Raw genomic sequence first — 23,547 nt, 5'->3', positions numbered from 1 at the left:
ATTATAATTAACAGTACGTTTTTGCTGTTAAATAATTGCTATCACATTGAGAGCAGACACCTTTTTGTGTTAGTCTAAATTGAAATAAATTAACAATTCGCATTGTATTTGAAACCTTTAGCTCTTTTTGAAGAAAATAAACTTCTTGGAAACTATTGTTTGTTGAGAAATATTATCGATATATTCCTGAAAGGAGATTATTGAACCACTAAACTAAATGTTATTTTAATGCCGTCCATGATTTCAATTATAATTTTCTTAGCCTTTTGGAAGCAGTTGAAGCAAGATTCGGTAACAGAATGTGAAATAAGACACCGAACATAGCAAATGAATAGTCGTAAAATGCATTATTAATTTCATTAATTGGACAGTAGTGAGTAAAACGGCGTGACGTCCCACCTTGAATGCTTTACATTAGTCTACGGTCGCCAGCGTTTGGGATGCCACGAGCGTTTTACTGTCCCAATTAGTAGAATCCTGCAAATTCGTTAACCTTACATCTCGCAAGCTAAGTAGAGTAACTAAGTTGAAATTATTCCGTTTAAAAACCCGCTAAGTCTGTGTGTCGTAGACGGGGAGCGTACTCAAGTGGCAATGATAATTAAACCGAACGACGTCGGAGATGTGCAAACTGGTTAAAACTGGTTAAGCCAGCGCCTTCATTGCTTATTTTGTCGCAATATTCGTTTAGTAGCCTTGAGAATTAAGAAGTAACTGTAATTGTGCCTTCTGGAAACTCGAGACTAATGACAATTCTTAATGATAATTAAGTTTTGAATTTAAAAATTAAGTATATCAGAAAAAATTACGACTTTAGCAATTCAAAAAAGTTTCCCACTTTTCAGTATATATTTGTTGCATATAATTATTCATAAAATTCCAAGCATGAATACTATAAGGAAGATCGATGTTAGCACGCAAACAAGAAAGTCAAAAAGAACAGTAAAGCTTCAAGTATCTGTTTCTTTATTTGGAACGACACGAAAACTTACGGACACAACCTATCCTATGGTTAAGTCTTTAGTCTATGACAGTATAGCCAGGCTCAGCAAGGCGTGATGCGTCCCCAACTTTACCGAGTAACAGTTTATTCGTTCCACTGGCGCTAACTTCTCAACTAACGCTGTCTATTTTAGGTCTATTACACATTACAAGCTATAATAATAATGTTTTCAAACATATTTTGTGTGTGTGAGAAACCTGAACATCTGAGACGAAACATCGAAAAAAGCATTATTTGTACAATACATTGACCCCTACATGTCTCGAAACTTCAAATCATACAGTAAATCAGGGATAGATATGTTTATATTTACACCTAGACCAGAAGATATAAGAATAGAATAAGTCAATTCCATACATAAACAATCCAGTCCGGTAATTAACTCAAGACAGTAAAACTAGAGCTAGTGGTGCGACTACGTGATAAGAAAGCTTTGACAACTGGGAGACAACAAGAACATTCCCAAAGAGGGCCGACGTTAGACAGGCCACCGATCGTGGTGTACTTTAGTGGTGTCTAGGCTTTGAGGCGTCACCACCAAGAATGTGTGTTCAAAAGAGCTAAAGAGTACAACAATGGCATGATGCGTTGGCAAAATCAAAATGAAAATATAGACTTTATTCACAGCCCTCTTATATCGTTAACATCAATAAAATTACTTAAAACTAAGTTTATAAATACCTCCAAAGCGCAAATGGAGAAGAAACAATGCACAAACTCAACTTTACCAGGTAACAGTTTATACAATATTAAAATAAAATAAAACAATTTTTTTATTTTATTTATACAATATTAGTACAAGCTATATTACAAGTTATTTTAGTATCGAGTCGGGGCATACACAGTCGAGAACGAAAAATTTTGTATACAATTTCCTCAATGAAGTGGAGAAGCTCTTCCTTATCCATCCATAAGAAAGTGGGGACATTTAAATGTTGAGAAGCTACTGGTACATTCTATGTACTATTTTATAGAATACTTAGCTTACTATATAAAATCGCATATACAGTGTAGACGAGCTTTAAGCTGTGGCCGTAGTAGAGGCAGCTTACGCCAACTCGGCCAGTGGCACCTTCCTGTCTAAGGATTAATTCCCCTTTGTTCGTTGCTCTGCTAACACTGCCGTCTTTACTCACATGTCACAAGAATATTAAAATGACGTAATATTAGGGTAGTTGACAAGGTCAGAAAATTCTATTGATGCGTCACCATGTTTCATTTTAACAAATGTTAAAGTGAACTTAAATATTAATTTATTATTATTGTAACACTTTGTGATAATTTTAGTTTGTGGCCTTTTAGTTTCTAAACAGCGAATTGTAAAACAAAATTAAATGCGAAATCGTTAAAGCTGAAAACTACTTTTACGAGGGTAGGACGGTCTAAAAATTAATAGGTTAATACGTGTTGACGTGTGGCCGAGTCGCAAGACAATTGTCAACATTACCCCGACCCTAATATGGAACGGTCGTCGTCGACTCACTAAAACGCAATTAAACCAAACGCGACGCGTAACACGTGTTGAGAACTAAAACCAACTAAAACTAATTCCCACTAGGGTCGCAGCTCGGAAAATTTTGGAGGGAAATTTAGACATCAATAACATCATAACTGCTCCGATTATTTTTTCAAAATTGGAATTATGTACTCAAAGAAATTCATACCTATTGCAAAAGCGATATTACTATATTACACACTCATTTAACAATTTCAATGTCTCAAGATTAATCTTGAGATAGGATCTCATAATTCCGGAATCTTTTATTAACAAAAGATTCCGGTATTATGATGGATACATACATTTTATGTTGAATCTTTATTCAGCCAATTAACGTGCAAAATAAAACAGTTTTTCTACCAAAGCTAGTAATTTAAAATTTCCCCACTGCTAACTTGAAAATTCGAATTTAGTACAGCAATTAAAAGTTGTTAAGCGATTAAATTCAGCTGGGTAATTAAAATCAAGGCAATCAAAATTAAGCTGAATGGCTTGAAGTTAGGAGCTGCCCTAAGAATGTAGTAGGTACTGTCTTAATATTTTTTATCAAATCCGTTGGGTCAACTTCAATTAAAATTATATGTCACCGTAAAATTATATTTTTTTACTACTGGGCAAGTAAACAGGCATGCGGCCCAGCTGATGTGTTATATTCATAATAGTTAAAAAGTCTAACTCGCGACATTGTAATCGGTCGAAAAATCATGAATTACGTAATGAAATTATTCGCGTGGTTTTTCGTTTCCTTTCAATCTATCGAAACCACCAAAATATCAGATGACACGAATTTTTTCCCCGCAATACAACATAAATCAACCCATTAAATAGGATTTTTTTTCTACATCCATAGATAAAACGGACGGATTACCGAACCAAGAATATCGGATCCATCCCGGATCAGAGTTCCGTACGTCACCGGCATTTGACGAAAGCCGTCACTTCACGGCAGACGAGCGCCGCGGATTGGCTTAAGTCATGCTTAAGCCTTAACTTGGGCTTACAAGCGCCGGAGCACAATAATACCTAAACAGCCTCCTAATTTTCTAACAACTCACGGAAGGATTATAACAACAATGGAATCAATTAAGATTCCTTGAGCGGTTTTCGTTTTAGAATCGTTTTGATTTTATTGGAATTTGAATTTCGTGTAACATTATTGTTTGTCTCTCTTTCTCTCTCTTATTATCTTAGACCGTTTTCCCGGTTTCTTTCACCATTGAGCGTTGGAGCCCAGGGTCCGTTTCCTGCCTTTTCTCCTCCACCTCGAACGGTTTTTGACATCCTTAGTTGTCAGGCTATTGACTAATGGTAACACTATTGTTTTTATAAATGGTTAATATGACCTAGACTACGCACTTAATATGATTCAATCACGCCCATGCACGAATATGAATATTTTAATCTTATTAACCAAATTGATGTAAAAAATAATGTTATATCTTACATTCTGTACTCAAGAAAAAATCTAAATATTTGTTAATAAAAAATTCAAAATACAAGTAATTCTACGGGAATTCAAATTCGATGTAATTAATTTTATTTCTTCCAAGGTAATTTCATATTCGCAGATATGGGACTTCGACAAAAAATTCACTAAATTACTTAATAAACGGGACATAGAAACCTGATTCTATCGAACGACACTCTATTACGAGTACAAAAGTCTAGAGCACCAGAAAAACTCGCGCATATCTACGAACAGTACGGTCATAGCAAAATTTTAATTTGCAGTTCATTTTTAATATACCTTCTTGGATAAGAAATGTTATACGAGGATGTAAAAGTTGTTATGTACTACTGAGCAAGCGAACAGGCATACGAACCACCTGGTGGCAAGTGGTTACCGCAGCCTATGGACGCCTGCAACACCAGGGGTGTAAATTAATCTGAACAATTTAACAAATGAGTACTGAGAAATTTGTTTCATCACGTTAGATGGTTTCGCCTCGCGTAGCATTCTGTGTTCACATAAATTTAAGGCGCGAATGTCCGTACGACCGTATGGCGCTAAACAATTTTAATTTCTCGGCTTTTTCCCACAAAGGCGTTAAACACTTCTTCAATGGCGACGGCCACTCTAAAATGAGCGAGGAAACTTAGAACACCGCTAGTATAGAAGTTTAACCATATATAAAACTATATTATCGACATCTTGCTTGACTTTCTTTTAACTTAATATTTTCAACTTTCAGGAAAGTGCTAAAAATATTTATAAAATCGCTCTTATATCTAATACCACTAGAGCAACGTCAGCAAGCATTGTGGAATTTAAGAAAAATTACAACATTAATTTGATTTTTCTGTTTCTGTTAACAAAGCCTTTTATTGTAAGTATTAATTATAAGTATTAAATTAACTGATCGAGCTAATACCATACCAGTTCAAGATTCATTTTATATCCAACATTCGTAAAGGTACAAGCTACAAGGCCACAGATTTCCTACAAATCTTTGTCTCTAAACACACAGCATTTTGAAAGGGAAGCACTGACTCTATTACGACAGAGGAAATTTATTTCCAAATATAAATAAATTCTGTTCACTTCTGCTTGGCGAACCGTAACGCATTTAGAAGGGGGAATTTCGTCGCCCTCGCGAATCGTTTTCCCAACAGTTTTAAGGGAGAAATCGTAAATGTTTATTTGGAGGACGTCCCGGCGGCGGTGGCTACGTCGTTATACGACTATAATGGCTAATAAAGTGTCAGTAGCGGCTACGGCCACGTATAAGTAGCACCTGTAGTAGCTATGCTGACTTTCGAGGGTAATCCTCGTGGTCTTTGCTGATGGATGGATTCGACGATGCAATAAAATTTGTAACTTTTTTTATTACAAAAAATTACCGTGTAAAAGACATGTTTAAAAATACTATTTACGCTGCAACCAATGAAGAGTATCGACTTTATTCATCATTTTAAATTTGGAATAATAAAATACTAAGTAATAATTATTATTGAATTAAATAACGAAGAATATTACTGGCCGGCCACAATGTTTTTATAAATTCAAAAAAGGAATAGGTAGATATAACATTCATGTAACGAACTGCAGTCTCATTCTCAAATGTTTATTTACATTCTGGAATAGTTTGTATCTCAAAAGTTGGACGGGAACTGAGCCCCAGGATACAGTACTTAGGAAATAAAAATTAATGTATAAAATATTAAGTCCTACTTGATTGTAATCGGATCATATTCTGAACCATTTCTCAGAAACTGAACATATTAGAATACATTAAGGAGGGTTATGTTATCATTAGGCCCCGAGGAAAGCCTTTTGTGTGTTTATATCAAAAGCACCAACTATTATCATCTTAGCCTCATTATTAATATTTCATATTGAAAAAATCCTCTTAAATTATGGTCTTACTCATATTCAAAGCTTTGAATGTAAATCTTTCTAGTATCTGTATTTTTATTTTCAAAATTTACTTTAGTAGAGTCTCTTTTATTTGCTCACAGATTTTACGTTGAATATTCCAGCCCAGATATTCCTTTAAGTCAATTCAAATATCAATCAAAGACCCTCTTTCTTTGCATCAAGAAATAATTTAGTAGGTAAAATGCTTTAGTAAAATTGTGGATTATTAATTTACTGTTCAAAATTTTCTTTTAGGAGCCAATCATATCGCCAGTGTTTCTTTTGACCATCCTAAGTTAAGATGATTATTTTTAATCAGCCGAGATTCAAATTCGTAATGCACCTTGGATTGTTGGTTATGTCATCATGCATTTATTTTTGACGCCAGACCAGAAGGGATGTTATGACTTTGACTAGATTGTGACTGTATTTGCCTGTCTGTGGCTCTGTAGCATCCAACCAGATGGCATAATTTTGTTTGCAAAGTTTTAAGTTGAAAGACTAAGAAGTCGTGATTAATTGTGGGAGATTTTTAAAAATATTAATTCGGTTTGTAAATAAAGTGTAGAGTCCATATGACAATGTTTTAGAAATAAGTTAAAAATATAAACTTCAACTGACATAAATACCATAGATTATACCTCTATTTTCCATAACGGACAAGCCAATTTTAAAAATAAAAGCATTCCATATTCAAACGTTTATAGCGTGTGAAAAATGTCTGATTAGAAAAACGTCAGTTACACAGTGAACGCAGCGCAGCGTGTTCGAAGCGTGGTTTTGCAATAAAGAGGGGGCGTCAGCTAGCGGTGCCCCGCGCGTTTGCTCGCGGTTGCGGTGAGACTTATTTGATGGCGGAAAAACGGTGGATGCTTAGTTGGAAAAGAAGCCAGATCATACATTAAAATGTATTTACTCTTGTTTAGTTTACAGCGCTACTCAAAACTAGCTGAATAATTAATCGGAATTACAAAATATGTTATTATATAATTCAAAATGACACCCGAAAATAACTGTGTTTCTTTCATTTATTTCTATATCGATCACGAAAATAAAAAAAACAGTATTCATAAATTAGCATACCAATGACTTTCACACATACCATAGTATCCATTCTAATATTATAAATGCGAAAGTCTGTCAGTCACAGTTTTCACGGTAAAACCGACCCGAGTTGAAATTACGCTACAGCTAGTAGCTGCGTGCAATTGTTAGTATTCAATATTTTCTATATTTCTTTTTTGTCAGACCCACCCGTGGTATCGTTGTCCCTGGGCAGCACCCTCAATCCCCACGACATAAAGGAGGGTGACGACGTGTACTTCGAGTGCTCAGTGCGGGCCAATCCTAAGGAGCATCGTATCACGTGGTACCATAACGTATGTATTTTTTTTATTTTGGCTATCACATTTTCAGTCAGATATTTCTTGCACCTACACATACTTAACAAATAAAATCACACAAAAAAGTGGTACTAATTAAGGTGATTGCATACATTGAGTTTCGAGTTTCCATATTTTTCAGAGCTTTGCGGCAACCATGATTAGTGTTTCTCTTGATAAAATTGTTTTTTCCAATTTCTAATGAGTTATTGTACTCGCCATAATAATCTAAAAAAGTAATTTATAGCATTTTATGAGAAAATCGATTTTACAAATCAGTCCGTATTTGACTTTTTATTCAATGTGTGCACAATAATTTAATTTAATTTAACTAACATTTACGGTTCCCATCTATCGGATTTAGGATATAATTGAAAAGAAACTGTTTACATTATGTGCGTACATGCGTGTGCGTACAGCGTACGTCAAAGTATACAAATAATGAAAATATAAAGGGTTTTTTGATTCTTTTAATATTAAAAAGAAAGAGTTATAAAATATTATATGCTCTCTGAAAATGTCTGAAACTCTTTTATAATATGGCTAGCAGAGAAAGCTGTATATCTCTATAAAAATGAAGTATGTTTTCGGACCCGTACAAATAGAGCGATCAGTTGGGTCAACAGTTTTGTTTTCGTTCTTCGCTATTTATATAAATTTTCCTTGAACATGATAAATTGTTCTGCGTTCTTATGTTCTTTTAAGTAGTAAACATATTAGATAAATATATAAGTAGCTAACCATTGAAATAAAATAATGTAAATAAAATTTACAGACCTAATGCATTGCCACATGGAAAATCTATATATACCTATAGATTATAAGTCACGCTAAATATTTGAAAATAGAACGATGAAATATTTTAAAACAATTGAGCAAGTCACCAATATCGACGTAGGTACTAGAACGTAGAACATTCTTAGTATTTTTTAACTTATGTTTATTCATAAATTAATCATGGTCTGACTGAGACAATACCAAAAATTCTCTTATTCGAGTGTAAGTGTAACAAACCCGCAGTTGTAGAGTTAATTAAATAGTTTGAAGCTTGCAACTCCCGTTACAAGCGAGACTTCAGACATTACGCTCACAAAATGACATTAGCACTGTGGTTATGCGAGATACAGAAGTTGCTGCCCGTTGAATTGAACTTGAATGTTAGTTTAGTAAATGTACTAGCAAAATCTACGAAATTGGTTCAGTTTGAGTGCATGTGTGGAATCACTGTCTAAAGTGAAATTTGGATTTTGAACTTTATCTTTCCTTATATCCTAGAGACATACTAGGCAAAATTATTTATTTTAATTCAGAATTTTAATTGAACTGAACTTTAAAATTTTAAGATTATAAAAAAAAGAAAATTATTCAGAACAAATAGCAATTTATAACACCATAGACAATTGTTTTATTTTGAATAATTTTAAATGAATAGATCACAAATTTTCTTACTTTAATGTTAGATTTTTTTCCAACAGGACAAACCAGTATTACACAACGTGGTATCCGGAGTGATAGTCAGCACGAAGTCGCTGGTCCTGCAGAAGGTAGCTCGGGACAACGGCGGAGACTACTCTTGCAGAGCGGCCAACGACTTTGGAGAGACAGCGAGCCAAGTCACTCATCTTAGTATACAATGTGAGTATATTAGAATATTCGCTACTTATGTAAACTTGTTGCAATGCTTCGTAATTTTGAATTTAGAAAACACGATTCAAAATTATACAATACCAAAATAGCATTTAGTGTTCAGTTATATTTCTGGCCAGTAAGTACCACACGTAATAGATGACCAAATTTTGATTTAGATAAAAAAATATTAGTTTATAAAGTCTTCTGTCTTCCCATACCTATGAGTAATATTTATTTTACTTTATAAACATTACATATACGAGTATTGCTTTATTTTTTTTATCAGTACAATTATATTTATTTAAATGTATGAAAACTGGCCTAGGAGCGAAAAAATAAAGATTTATCTATATCGTAATAAACTGCGCCTCTTTCTGCACAGATCGTATTAGTCAATCAAGGGAAATAGTACGAGAGATTCTTCTCAGGCTATCAATGTGTCAGACAGTCTCGTGCGTATACTACATACAGCTAAAGCTAAACAAGGCTTTCGATTTTCAAAAGTCTATCCACTCCGTAATATATAAAGATGTGACGTACGCACTGTACTTGTGACAAGGCGGATCAAAGCACGCTAATATAATATTGTTATTTCTAAATGTAAGCACCACAAACAACTCAAGGTAAACTACAAAGGCAGCTTTCGTAAAAAAATATGCTTATTCTTAAAACAAATAATAAGGAAGATAATACAAAAATATCTGACTTCCCCACTCGTCTCTCGTTACAAAAACAGCTACTCCAATTCCTCGTAAACGCGATTATCTGCTTAAAACAAGGACAAGAGTCGGTGGCGTTCATAACAATCGCAGAAATCTGAAAAATGTATAGAAAGAGCACCTTGAAGGACAGTTTGAAATTTTACACACACATAAAAATAATAAAGATATTAATTTATATATCAAATTGAATAAATATAAATCGTGTATTTTAGTAGGATAAGGAAAAAGGACTACTTCACCCAATACAGGGAGTCTTTTATTCACTGCACGAATTTCCACAATACTTGAAAAATTTGAATTTGAATTTGAAACTGAAATAGTCTAGTTTGGATGACAATGCACGCTGATAAACATTGCATGACAATAATCGACGCATGACCAATCCTGGGTGCACCATACCCAGGATCGAGTCCCAACGAAGGAATTGAATCGTCTTAACTAAAAAAAGATTTTTTTAGTTAAGACGATTCCATTCCTTCGCTTCCCATAATTATGGGACACACTTCTAACTTTTAAATAATCCTATTTCTATGTTATAGTATAGTAGCTTCGACGAAAAAGATAACATCGGCCGAAAAATAAAACATCTCAATAATAAAGATTATTTTTTCGTATCAAAACGGGAATTCCTTTTTTAGCTGTCCACAGTATCCGCCGCTTATCCTGATTCGTCCAATTTATCGATAATAATGGCGGCGTATTTAGAACAACGGAAAAAATAATTAGCCGCTCGTTTTCATCGTTTTAATTTATTAAGACGTAACAATTATGAAAGATCTCATTTGTGACGTTGATTTATTTGTTTTGTTTCGATACTTCGTAAGTAGTAGGGATTTTTATGTATTGTTATATAATTGAAATAATTAAGACATGTAATTTTATTACATTTTCAAATACCATAATAGACTGAGTATCTACTTATATGTAACCCAGTTCATTCCACGGCAGGTACTGTATTGATTAATTTTTATTTATACAGGTTCGGATTTAACTTTGAATAACTCTACCTTTTCATTTTTTTATACATAGATGAGAGAAGCACAGGACAGAGGACGTACGCGAACAGAAGCCTATGCTCAGCAGTGGGCACAAAGAGGCTGAAATTATGAACTCTACTTTAAATTTACATTAATTCATGAATTACAAATATAACTAAAACTATTCATGAAGTTTAGAACAAGTTTAATTAGGTAAAAAGTTAAATACCTACCTTTTTATACATATTTTCGATAATAAATAATCTCTCGAATTTCTGTGAATCATTTTACAAATCTAAATGAAATAGACTCCAAGCAATTAGCATAACCCCATTTGAGTAGAAATTGTTATTGATATTTGCACAATAAATTTCATTTCTAAGAAGCCTTCCAAGGCAACATCAATCACTGGGCTCTTACAAAAGATTTGTTAAAGTCAACGAATACGAAAAAATTTTGATAATGTATCGAATATACGCAGGGTGGGTTTTTGAGTCCCAAAATAAGAACATTTTATTTATGTATTTAAAAAACATATATATGGGCTTAGTCTTAGATACACCAGTAAATTTTGACGTTAACTTTAACCTGCGAGCCGCTATCACCGTTTGTAAAAAAATGCGTATGGTTTAAAGTTAAAGTCAATAAAATTTGACTGGTGCCCAACTTTAATGCCATTTAAATTTTCGGTACTAAGCCCGATCAGCTAATTAGTAAATAAGTATTTATGGGGAGAAATGACAGTTTTTACTACAAATATATTTGAATACTTGAATCCAATATATGTATATAACAATTTTGTTTGTGTTTACAAAATCGTCTTGTATAAAATAGATACCTATATAATTCTAGTATAAAGTTTAAGTACTCTAAATAAAACAAATGTGTCTATCCCTTTTGAGTGAGCCGCATCCAGAAAATTATGGACAAATATTGCAGATCTTGAAGATATTGAACACATTGAGTAAAGTCTGCGAACTGTGATGAGATGAAATGTAATATTTAACAGTAGCAAATATTTCAAACAACCTATACATATAATAGAATTTCGTCATTTGTTATATCTATATATATATATATCGTATAATAGATTTTCGTCATTTCTATAAGTTTGGTAGTCCCATTCAACCAGTCTCAAGCTAAGAACAACAATCACAACGCCATGACTCCACCTTTTATGACCTATTATTAACATTATGTAATCACCTGATTCTTCTCTGTCCGATTCCATTTTCCCAGGCCACGACCCCTGGACGGCGTCCAAGTTGTCTCAACGTCTGCTCATCCCAGTTCAACCTGTTTTTATTTTATTGGATAAAATTGGTTCACTATACTTTTTGCTAGCAACAATATATTTTATTCTGGGTGATTTTTTTTCGTGTTGTTTAATGTTTGAATTGAATCTATACTAATATTATTAAAAACAAAAGTCTATCTGTCTGTTCCGCTTTCACGGCTAAACCTCTTGACCGATTTTGATAAACTTTGGTATGCACGTGGTTAAGACTTATAACGGGTGGTGAAAGTTTGGCAGAAAATTATCAATCGCTTTCGCAGTTACAATTTACACGGGCGAAGTCGCGGGCAAAACTGGCCGTCAGCTTGAAATCGATCCTCTTTGGGAATTCTGTACTTGCCTTTTCTCATTTAACCTTATAATTATTTGTAGGTAGATACAAGTGATATATTGCGTATATATTTTAATATCATCTATTAAATCAGCCTACATATTCATATTAACCCCTGTTATAGATTAATTAACTAATAACATCTATCCTGATTGAAATATTAATATAGATTGGTACCGGAATTTACATTGCGTTGCAGGGTTTGATTAAATATGATTGAAATAAATTACTAGAACTAACAATATGACATATGCATCAATAAGAAATTACCTAGTTTTTAATCAAAAGAACAAGCGCAGTGAACATATAGTATTTTAAGTTATTTAAAGAAGAATCTTACTTCTAAAAATATTAAGTTTAAACTTAAAAGTTTTCTTTTAAATAATATAAATTTATTGGTTTGAAAATGATATACGATATGTCATTTATTTTATTTTATTATTTGTCAATTTCTTGTCGATTCTATGTCGTAGCTGCCCAGCATTTTTCAAAGTGCAATTTATTGTCACGCTCAAAGCAAATAAAATAAAAAAATACCCTTATTTCGAAAAATAAGGTTTCTAAGAGCGTGTTGCCATTGCTTAGTGCTCCTAGATGCAGTACGTGGTAGCTACGTCACGCTCCGTTGTTTTCTATAGAGCTTGACACTGACATGAGATGACGTACGTCGAAACTTCATACAATTTCTACGTTTCTCTGCATCGATTCGTCGACGGATGTCAAAATGACGGAGAACGTCGCAGAGTAATTGAGCAATGGGAACCATGGAATTAGTAGGACTTGTACGGAGTACCTACTGATTCCATGATGGGAACAAGCTCGAAATGTTATATCTTAAAATATAAATGACATCGTCATTGGCTAATCTTTTGAAACGCATCGCAATCTATCAATCTTTATATTAACCCTTTTATATGTCAACTCCACAAGATATCGAACTCAACGAATAATATTTTCTTTATCAATCAAAGCCAACCTTATGGCTTCCATGGGGACTAATTTGTCGCGATAATTGATGAATACGTCAATATCCGCAGTGTGGGAGTCCCTCCATCTTATACATCAATCATCAGTTTATTCTAGATGCCAATGAAGTCTCCATAAATCTAATCAAGCCCCGTGCACGCACCAGAATTATAGTATGTAACGGCGGTTGTGAGTGAAGAATAAATGAATATTTTTTATATTACTTAGCAGAAAGACTGGCATATGACCTACTTGATGGGAAATAGTAGCCTGCCACAACATCGGGTCTAAACGCGCGTTGCCGCGCCGATATGTGTAAAGCCGCCTCTATATATCGGCAGATGCATTGGCAGATACATCAGCCGATGGATTCGCATGGACTGTCCACACGTCTGCAGATCCATCAGTTTATTCGCGACAGACGCAACACGCTCGCACTCGTACATTAAAAAATGAATATAGAGACCGTAACTGCCGCAGCTATTTGTTTATTTAGCACTTATCATTACTATTTGGCAGTGCATAACAGCAGAGTGTACACTGCGTGTACTCGCTAAGGCAACTCCGATCAGACTGATGCATCGGCAGACGTGTGGACACAACGCCGAACGTCCGCGTCAGATCCCTTTGATCTGTGCCACAAAGACAACATACGGATACGAGGCAGATGTAACGGCCGACGTTGAATACCTACGACAGACGCACAAATCACCCCTCTACACGTAGGCAGACGTATCGGCAGATGATATCTGCCAATGCATCTGCCAACGTGAAGAAGCGGCTCAAAATCGCGATACCATCCATACTCACGCTTTAATGTTCACGCGCTGTTAGCGTATTCTTATTTTGTGTTGTAACAGAAATACTATAACCTTATACAAGACTTTAAATTAGATAATTAGTTATATATATACAAACACAATACAGATACTTCTAGTTTAGGAATTACTGCATCTATATTTATTTTATTAACATTGTTTTAAGTCAGACAGTGAAAACAAGCTGAATGCTTTATTTAATCATCGTCATGTCCTTTTGAGAGGAACATTAATTACTGCTTAAATCATTTGTTTTTTTTTTTTTCATGTTATTCATTGTAAAATTTAGGTTTAGGCTTAATCATATAGTATTTTTCTGTCGTGTCGGGAATGCTAAACTTATTTTTTTCCTAAACATTGCAGATAGCGACTGTTGTAATTCACGTGGCCCACAATCTCTTAAGCTTGACAAACCTATATGAATCCGCAAACATTATCATATTCCTCTACTAAGTATAATCCTTCCTTCAAATGGTTACTTTACGTGAAAAAATATTTGAGATATTAATGAAAACCTAAAGGCATTTTGCACATGCTCATTTTGTAAATAAACCTAAATTATTGTATACCTAGTGTGCAATAATGGCACAGATAAAAAAAATTAATAATGGTCAGGCACTACACTGTTTCAAAATGGATTTGTTTCTTCTGCGATTTATTTGTGGTCTTTTTGAAATGCCAGTAGTTTCCAGCTTTTTAGAAATCACTATAAAATTTTGATAAAGTTATTTTATTTGAAAACAGCTTGAATTTTGCCCCTGATCATTGAAATATTGTAAGGTGATATTCTAGGTGTTATCGCCGCGGAGATTTGTTTATAAATAAAAAATACTTACTTTATTTTATATTACGTAAATTTTTAATAGAATAAGCTTGATTGTTAATTTCGTTCAATATAAAATGTACAAAACCGTCAACAACTATGCACTAAATCTATGCAATATAACAGTAGTTCCGTTGTATTGGTTAAATTAGATCATAACTTTTACTTCCCATTGATAAATTTTATTGTCACCTACACTTAATACTATCTTAACAACTTCATTTATTCATAAACAATTAAAATATACCGAGTCATCATTATACAAAATATTATTTCAAAGCCAACATTTGGAACATCTAACTTCAGTTACGATTTAACGAACTGAATACAGCGTATTTCGCATCTTTGTGTTAATTATTGCATTCTTCCTCATTCCGATTTGGAAAGGAGTCGAGTCCCGGGCAAACTTCGTTAGATTTATTTAAGTAATAAGATGTTTGTTCTCTCTAATTTAATGTTGAAGTAGGCGGAGTTATTCGCACGTGTAACTTGAGTTAATTCGGTTTTTCACTTCGGGGAAATTATAATAGACGTCAGATAGTTGCTTTTTTTAGAATTACTAAGTCACAATAATTGATTACGCAACTTAGTTATTGGTTTAATATATTATTATTAAAGATTATCAAGTACTATATATACCTTTAGTAATAGTACCTATATTAAACCAAATTGTTACTAAGATATATGGATCTATTGTTATAAATCAATCAACCAATAATTTATTTGTCAATATGTTTTGCTATCTATATTCAATCAACCAATAATTTATTTGTCAATATGTTTTGCTATCTACATAAACATTATTTTATTTTTAAATCTATTTTATTCGTACACAGATGCCCCAGTATGCGCCCACGTGTCCCCTCAAGTACTAGGCGCGCAGATTGACGAAGCGCTACGCGTGCGCTGCTCAGTCACCGCCAACCCGCCAGACGTGACCTTCTTCTGGCAATTCAATAACAGCGGGGAAAGCCTCGATGTATCACCTACCAAATTTGGTAAGACTACTTATCATCAAGCGGTGGTGATCAGTGGTTAAAATGGCCGCCGTCAAGTCGTTGGTTCGAATCTACTCGTGCCTTATGAGTTTGTATATGGATAGTAGTTTTTATATACCACCGTACTCTGTATTTACTTGTTGTACAAGACGACTAAGGCATAAGAATAGTATTGACAGTTGATACGACGCAATAGCAGAAAGAGTTAACGGCAGGCCCATTTTAGGGCCTTTTTATACCTTTTTATTAGACGTAGCCTTATCACTTATTAGAATAAAAATCTCACTTATTATTTATGGACCTCTATCCATAATATGTATTATTATTGTCTAGGTACAGCCAACGGCAGCACAAGCGAGCTGAGTTACAAGCCGCAGAGTGAGAGGGACTACGGGACTTTGAGCTGTAGAGGGACCAATAACGTGGGCAGGCAGCTTGAACCATGCGTCTTCCAGGTCGTGCCAGCCGGTAAGGAAGATGGAGAATATTGTTAACATTTTGAAATATTACCTTCTGACCCTGGTTGCTCGTGTTAAGATGAGTACTTTTCACTTGAGTTGGTAAGAAAGTTTACACGCAAGGAGGAGGCAAAGGAGGCTCCAATAGGGGAGGATAGTGAAAATATTCGGAAACATTACCTTCAGATCTTATGGTTGCTCGTAAAAGAGCACCAGGGTTGGTAAGAAAATTTCCTCGTGAAGGTCAAGGAGGTCTCTAGGTGGGTACACCTTAAAAGTGTTTTTGAAAGTGTTTCTGAAAATTTACAAACTATTGTGAATTTTCAGAAACACTTTATTTCATTATAGTTAGTAAGGAAGTTCTCTGGTAAGCAGGATATTGCGAGTTAATAAGGAAACACTACTCTTTATTGAATATCCATATCCATACACTTCTTGTTCCTGACTACGTACAGCCCACCTATATACAGATATTGCAGGCAATTCCACCAAAATATTTTGAACAACTTATCATCTAATTTATAATACATTACACTGTTACGTACTGTACTTTAATTTTAAAGTGCACTTTAAAGCAATATTGGATAATTACCAAATTAAACATTTAACATCATCACTACATTTAGTATATACTCTAAATAAACTGCGGTATGAATAGTATTGTACAAATGGTTCTAATTGTACATAGGAATCAACAGCTCGAGCCAAAATGGCTCACGTTTTATAATTCCAATGTGCGGCTTTTGTCGCGTACGCCGAATCTCATAACTCTTGTACGAAGCCCTATGCCTCTGGATACGATAACATTGTAGCAGATTTATGAAATTGAATTTTTGATAACTAATGGTGTAAATGGTGAAGTAAATTTCATTTTTATTGTAACTAGTTGTGAATAACAGTTATGAAAATAGACCAAAGTGATTATTAATGTGCATCTTTGCTGTGGTTTGAATATAAATGGGAGATAGGTATAGGTCATTCATGTATTCACCGAATAAATACAGTTTGTTTGAAATAACTTTATTGTTTCGCAAATGAACTACATACATTCTGGTAAAATATGAAACAACATGTAGGTTTGAAAGGATATGTTTGTACATTAGCTGGATTAAACTATACTAAAGTCAATCTTAGTGAATACCTACAGATATATATTTTATGTTCCCTTTCTTACTGCAAACCGCCTAACAAAATTACTTTCTAATTATCATGCTTCCTTCAAGTAAAAAAGCGAAAACTAATTTTTCTTTGCAGAGAAATTGTAGACGCTTCCAGTGCTCAATTAAATTTTAATTCCTCGGATTGCAAGGGGAAATATGAGTTGCTGCTGCGAGGTGCAACGAAATACCCGCAACGTTTAATATCCCAACAGTTTGTTATAACATATAACGTGCTAAATTGTCAGACCAGTCGCAATATATCACCTTGAAATTGAAGAATTTATATTTATCCTTACATATACGAGTATTTATTGTTTATTGCTGAAGTTCTTATATGTGTTTCTAGTACATAGGTAGCCGCCTGATCTCAAAAGCAAAATACATTTTATCCTCAGATGAATTAAATGTGAATAAAAATATAGTGCCCTTTTATGCACCAGCAACTCCTAATTCCACTTTAATACTCTCGTCTCTAGTTCGAAATGTAAACTGGATGTTCATTTTGTAAATAGGTCGAATATAAAAACGAAGGACAGCTATGGTATAAGAACGATTGGATTTAAACTAATTCCTTCGTTAGTATTTAATTTGGATAGTATAAATATAGAGAAATTATATGATAGAAAATCTTTTAATTATATAATTTTCTGTGGAAAATCCTAACGTCCTTGATTATGAAATGGAACATTATACACGCGAATAAAACAACCGTTTATTCCATTCCAATGAGAATTTTCGGGAATTCTTTGTCAGTGCTCCCTAAGGAATTTACATACCGAATATCTTTTTACGCCAAGCAGTCTTGACTGTGTCTTACCTGTCAGACACTCAGTTGCGTAAGTGGTTTTATATATTCTTTATTTTTTCCTAGCTCGGCCATCAGCGCCTAGGAACTGTTCGTTGACTGCCAGCAACAACAGCGTGGACAGTAGCTGGCTGCTCGTGCGCTGTGTGGCCGGCTACGACGGCGGGCTGCCTCAGAGGTTCATATTGGAGGCGCTCGACCCCGGCACCGGCAGGACGAGGTTCACCAGCGCTGTCAATGACACCGGTAACGATACTCAGCACTCTGCTTTCTACACACAACATACCACTACATCAACAGAACAGCATGAATGAATAAAATTAATGCATGGAAACTCAGCATTACGTTTATTACTCCTTGTTATATGCTATTACCCAATACAAATTCTATAAATACAAATAGATAAATATAACTGTAGCCCACTTTTAGTACCAATATCAGCGTTTCAATATTTCCTCATAAGATGCATGTCCCACCTATATCAACTAATTAGATTGTTTTCTTCGTAGATGGGCTAGCTGAGTTCAAGCTGGACCTGGCTCATGTCTCAGCAGCCGGCGACGAGGGTGCCACTTTCAACTTGCTGATCTACGCCAAAAACCTAAAGGGGGAATCGGAAAAAACCTTACTGGAAAATATTGCCTTCAACGACGCAGCTAGGAGGACAGGTATTTATTTTATTTATGTAAAAGAAAGACAAAATAAACATATACTTATTAAACAAGTAATGTTCCAATGAGAATATCTTTGTTCTTGAAAATTTCCTGCATTGAGAATCCCGCAGATTTCTATGAAAATTTTTCACCGGAAATTTCACGGGATCGATCTGAAGAAAATTCTTGGGAATCCATGAGAATATTTTCTGACAGTTGCGTGCATTCTCGCAATGCCGAGAACGGCACATCGCTATTTAAGTCATTGTTATATTTCGATCCTAGATAGTCAGTTTTGTTATGCTATATTTGTTTTGTAAAGTTCTACCTGCGCCACGGATCTTTGTACTCGTAAAACAGTGGGGATAAAGTGAACTGTACATGCTTTTCCAGGATACATTCTTCTTGTGTACCAAATTTCATAGAAATGCGCTTCGTAGATTTGGCGTGATTGAGTAAAAAAAAATACACACTATAAAAAAATCTCTCTGTCATCTGAGCATGTTCCTTTCATTTCATTTTATAAAACAATATCCCACCTCCTACCTAAATGCCGTGACTTAATTTCATAGCAACAAACATCCATGTTAAACACCCCCGTATCGCATAAACAGGTACAAAGCCAGCCAAAACCTCCCACCATTCTCCCGAGACTGGACCACTATCTAATTGTACCGCTACAGCCACCTAATGAAAGATGGTATGATAGTACACTCGCCCACGTAATACAGTTTGCGAACTTAGCACACGACTCCTATTAGAATCACTGTACTCACAAAACAATTATTGAACCATTCAATACTACAGGATAACATTTTTTTTATTTATGTACACAAAATAGTGTAAATATAAAACTTATAAATAGGAATTTTTGTGCAAAGGTAATACTTATTTGTGTCTCTGTTTTTCGCGATCGAGGGATTAAAAAAGTAATTTTACATTCGGTCGAATTCCTTAATCAGAATACGTACCTACCTCATCAGCAAGTTTTTCATAAATTTGTTTTCCATAAAAAAATAATACTACAAGGTCGAATAACAAATATTCCCGTATCTTGATCCTCTATCTTAAATTACCTACTAAATTTAAGATTAATTTTACCTTGAGCTCACCATCAAAGGCATATAAAACTCTTAAAACCAGAGGCCAAAACGTATTTCATTTTTTTTTAATTCCCGCGCGCCCAGATCCGATTGCGATGCTAGTGTTGTTCAATTGTTTTTATTATCTCCAAGATCGAAGGGTGAAATACCTAAATAGATTGATGGAATGGCTTTTGCCATGGGCGGAGTCGCGTATAACAACTAGTATAAAATAAAAATTCTTCTCTTATTCATGAAAATGCCTGGCATTTAAAACATTTCAGAAAATTTCTGAACTCCAAGCTTTAGGATTATATTTAAAAGCAAAGTTTTGGTGGCTTCCATTACTTTGCTAATAATTACTTACAACTTCTAAATATGATATTAGAAATAATATTTAAAATATTAATCTGTATAGTATGGACCACCCTATATACATAAGATAATTATATACATACATGATATACATATATATGGTAAACTAATAAAATATTTTTCTATGATTAAGTTCGAAATAAATATAAAACCCACAGATATCAACATACAAATTGGTTAATACAATTAAATAATGTTATGTATTTATATAGGCGGCGTTCGGTTCACCTCGAATGCGAATTGCCAATTTATATAATAATTTTTACACAAATATTATATATGAATTGGCTGTTCGACTAAGTAAAAAATAAAATGTATGAAGGTATTTAAACAATTAAACACGATAATTCAATGTCACTTTAATTGATCAGTTTTAATAATTATGATATTGCTATTTTTTCGGTGTCATTGAAGTATCCTTTTCAAGCTTCAATTTTGTTATAAGAAAAACTATCTCATTTGATTAGTTGAAGAATAGCCAATTCATTCAGAATGATTAAAATCTTGCAATTGGCTTCGTCATCATGAAATCCTAGCCATAAAATAATTAGACCATTTTTTCAACAGATAAAGGCACCATGGGCGGAGTTACCCTAGGCGTGGTAGTGGCAGCAGCATTAGGCGTGACTCTTGCAATTGGTGGCATAGCGTTTGCTGCCCTCTGCGCCCGCCGGCGTCGTTCCCAGCCCCCCCACAAACACCCCCCGGGAGACATGCTGGAACTAAGCGATGGCGGCAGGAGATATGTAGTGGCGTACACCATCAAGCCTTCGCCGGATCTTAAGACGCCTGATCCCCAGCCGGATATTTTGAATGCTCCAGGTGTTTTTTTTTTTAATTATATTGAGATATTATTTGCTTTTTTATTTTCTCTTTCTTTTCTCTCTTCTCAATAAATAAATCAAAATTAGTAAAAATTATAACCAAGTTATACGTATGAATAGTAATAATATATTTTTTACAGATTCTGAAACGCAACCAACTCAACCAACGGAAGAAATAGATGAATGGCCTAGCATAAAAGAAGTGAGAGGTGAGTACATTCGTACTTTATTTTTAACTCAATATCTCCAATTTGTAACTGATCCTGATTCATTTATCTTTTGTTTTCTCAGGAGATTGGTGCAAAACCGGTGCTGTGTTCTCAGCGGAGGACTTGGCACTATTGGACACGGCCGGGCGCCCGCAACAGGTAATAAGTCATGAATAAACTAACTCTGTTGTATGAAGCACAATGTTAGTATATAGTAGTTTGCGTCTCAACCGTCATCAATTGGTAAATATTTGTTGGCTAGTGAATGAAACGAGAAAATGGTGAGTTTCACAAAAAATACAACGCACTGCGCAGCGAATGGAAGAGCGGCGTCTCGTAATTTTTTACGTCTACGACCATGTTGTCTAGTTAATTTTGCTATTTATATATTAAATTAATACACATCGTCTTGTCAACAGCTCACACCAGCAGGCGACATGCCCAGCAGTAGACAAGAGGACGTTGTAAACCAGAACCTTCCTCAACCACTAACAAATAACTTTAGGCCTAATTTCGTAGTTAATAGCCCCACACTAGGGAGCCCAAATTTTGTATGTCCGAATGGGAACGTAGGGTCTCCATTTGGGAGTCAAACTTTGACTCTTACTGGGCCGACTTTGAGCTCAAGTAGTCTTGCAACGTCGACCCTACATAGGACCAAAGGTAAAGGGAATGCAAGGAGAAGAGAACATGTTTTAGCTGAAAATTTGCCAGGCCCCGAAAGTTGCGTGTAAGTGCTGAGGAACAATTAGGATTTTGTTCAACGAAATACAGGTTCGCTATTAGATTTATAATTATTAAATTATTTTGTTTGAAAATCGAAACATCATAGGATTGATGCATCAACGTCTTTTTCTTTTTTTTTAATTTGCATATAGACTTTAAATTCTTGTTTGGTGGTGAATCATTTCTATTCTATTTCATGGTCTATAAGAAATAGACCAGTAAACCACTGTGCGTTTGTTGTTTATTCAAAATTTAATTGTTTTTTTTTTGTAAATTGCTCAAACCAGTATGCAATCTAGACATTATTTTATGTAGCATTAAAGTTTGTGTTATCTATGCCAGACTGAAGTATTCCTATATAAATCAGACTTTTGTATATTAACTTTGAAAGCTCATTACCTTTATAAATGGCGCTCCAACTTAGAAAATATAGTAAATAAATATTAGCATTTAGGAGATAAAAGAAGCTTGTAGAAATTTCTATTTATTTTAATAAACTCGGTTGTGGTGATTGTAAATAAACGTAGGTAAAGAAATGAAACCAAAGATGTATAAGTATGTACATGTACTTAATAATTGTAAGCAAAGCTTTTGTTGTAATTTTTTTACGTGTAACATGTAATGTAAATAAAATTGTTATTGTAGGAAAACAATTCTGTCCGTTGTACAGTCTGCCACAGAGAAATCTGAACCGCCCGCGATTTAAACACCATCTCTTAGGGGTTCAGATTTCTCTGTAGACTGTACGTGTTTAAAAACCGATTTCAAGTATGGTGAAAATGGATTTATTTTACCAGATGATCTACTAAAGATATTTTTAATTCAGTAAAATAACGAATTAACTGCAAATTCGTCGGTATTCCGCTATTAACAGAACTGTAAACTGTACCTAAAAAATCATATGTAAGACTATCTGAAATGAAAACAAAAAGAATGTAAATATAGACACAGTATCACGCCTTTATATATGTTGTTACGTTGTTTAAATATATAACAGAATTGTTTCCCTACTGGTAGTGCCATTTGTATTTGATACCTATTTGTAATTGTTTCAATTTTGTGTTGATTCTATTATATAGAGTTTAACAATGGATATAGTACATAGGTAAATGTATAATAATATGTCGATCGAACTGTTGTAGCTGTCAATAATTTCCGTGGTCCTAATGATCTGATATGACAATTTTATATTTAAAAATAAATATTGATTTGTATAAAACAAAATTTCTTTCAATATGCCTAAAATAATTTACCATATCATCCGTTACAGCAATGACGAAGAAATTTTATTTGTCTAAAATCTGTTTTCTACTCTTTAAACGCAGGCAGGAACTGAGACTTTGTGCCATTTGAAAAACAAATGTATTCATATTTAAATACTAAAAAATAGCCTATTTAACGGAACGTTTTCGATCAAATTGTCTTTAAACAAAAAATAACTTATGTATATTGA

General features: G+C 34.2%; 1 protein-coding gene across 6 annotated transcripts in view; it reads left to right on the top strand.

Annotated features, from left to right (window-relative positions):
• LOC128677215 (nephrin-like) overlaps positions 1-23,295 on the top strand; it is an 87,057-nt gene extending 63,762 nt beyond the window's left edge. For all 6 annotated transcript variants that reach the window (XM_053757900.1, XM_053757899.1, XM_053757902.1 and 3 more), the window contains exons 9-18: positions 7,108-7,238; positions 8,717-8,876; positions 15,641-15,802; positions 16,136-16,270; positions 18,292-18,471; positions 18,735-18,893; positions 20,903-21,157; positions 21,300-21,368; positions 21,451-21,527; positions 21,788-23,295. In XM_053757900.1, coding sequence (XP_053613875.1) covers positions 7,108-7,238; positions 8,717-8,876; positions 15,641-15,802; positions 16,136-16,270; positions 18,292-18,471; positions 18,735-18,893; positions 20,903-21,157; positions 21,300-21,368; positions 21,451-21,527; positions 21,788-22,102 — 1,643 coding nt within the window. In that variant the 3' untranslated portion in view covers positions 22,103-23,295. The remainder of the gene's footprint in view (positions 1-7,107; positions 7,239-8,716; positions 8,877-15,640; positions 15,803-16,135; positions 16,271-18,291; positions 18,472-18,734; positions 18,894-20,902; positions 21,158-21,299; positions 21,369-21,450; positions 21,528-21,787) is intronic.
• Positions 23,296-23,547: the final 252 nt, after the last annotated feature.

Source organism: Plodia interpunctella, chromosome 17 (assembly GCF_027563975.2).
Source record: "Plodia interpunctella isolate USDA-ARS_2022_Savannah chromosome 17, ilPloInte3.2, whole genome shotgun sequence".
Taxonomy (NCBI): domain Eukaryota; kingdom Metazoa; phylum Arthropoda; class Insecta; order Lepidoptera; family Pyralidae; genus Plodia; species Plodia interpunctella.
This window is presented reverse-complemented; position numbering and strand designations above follow the sequence as displayed.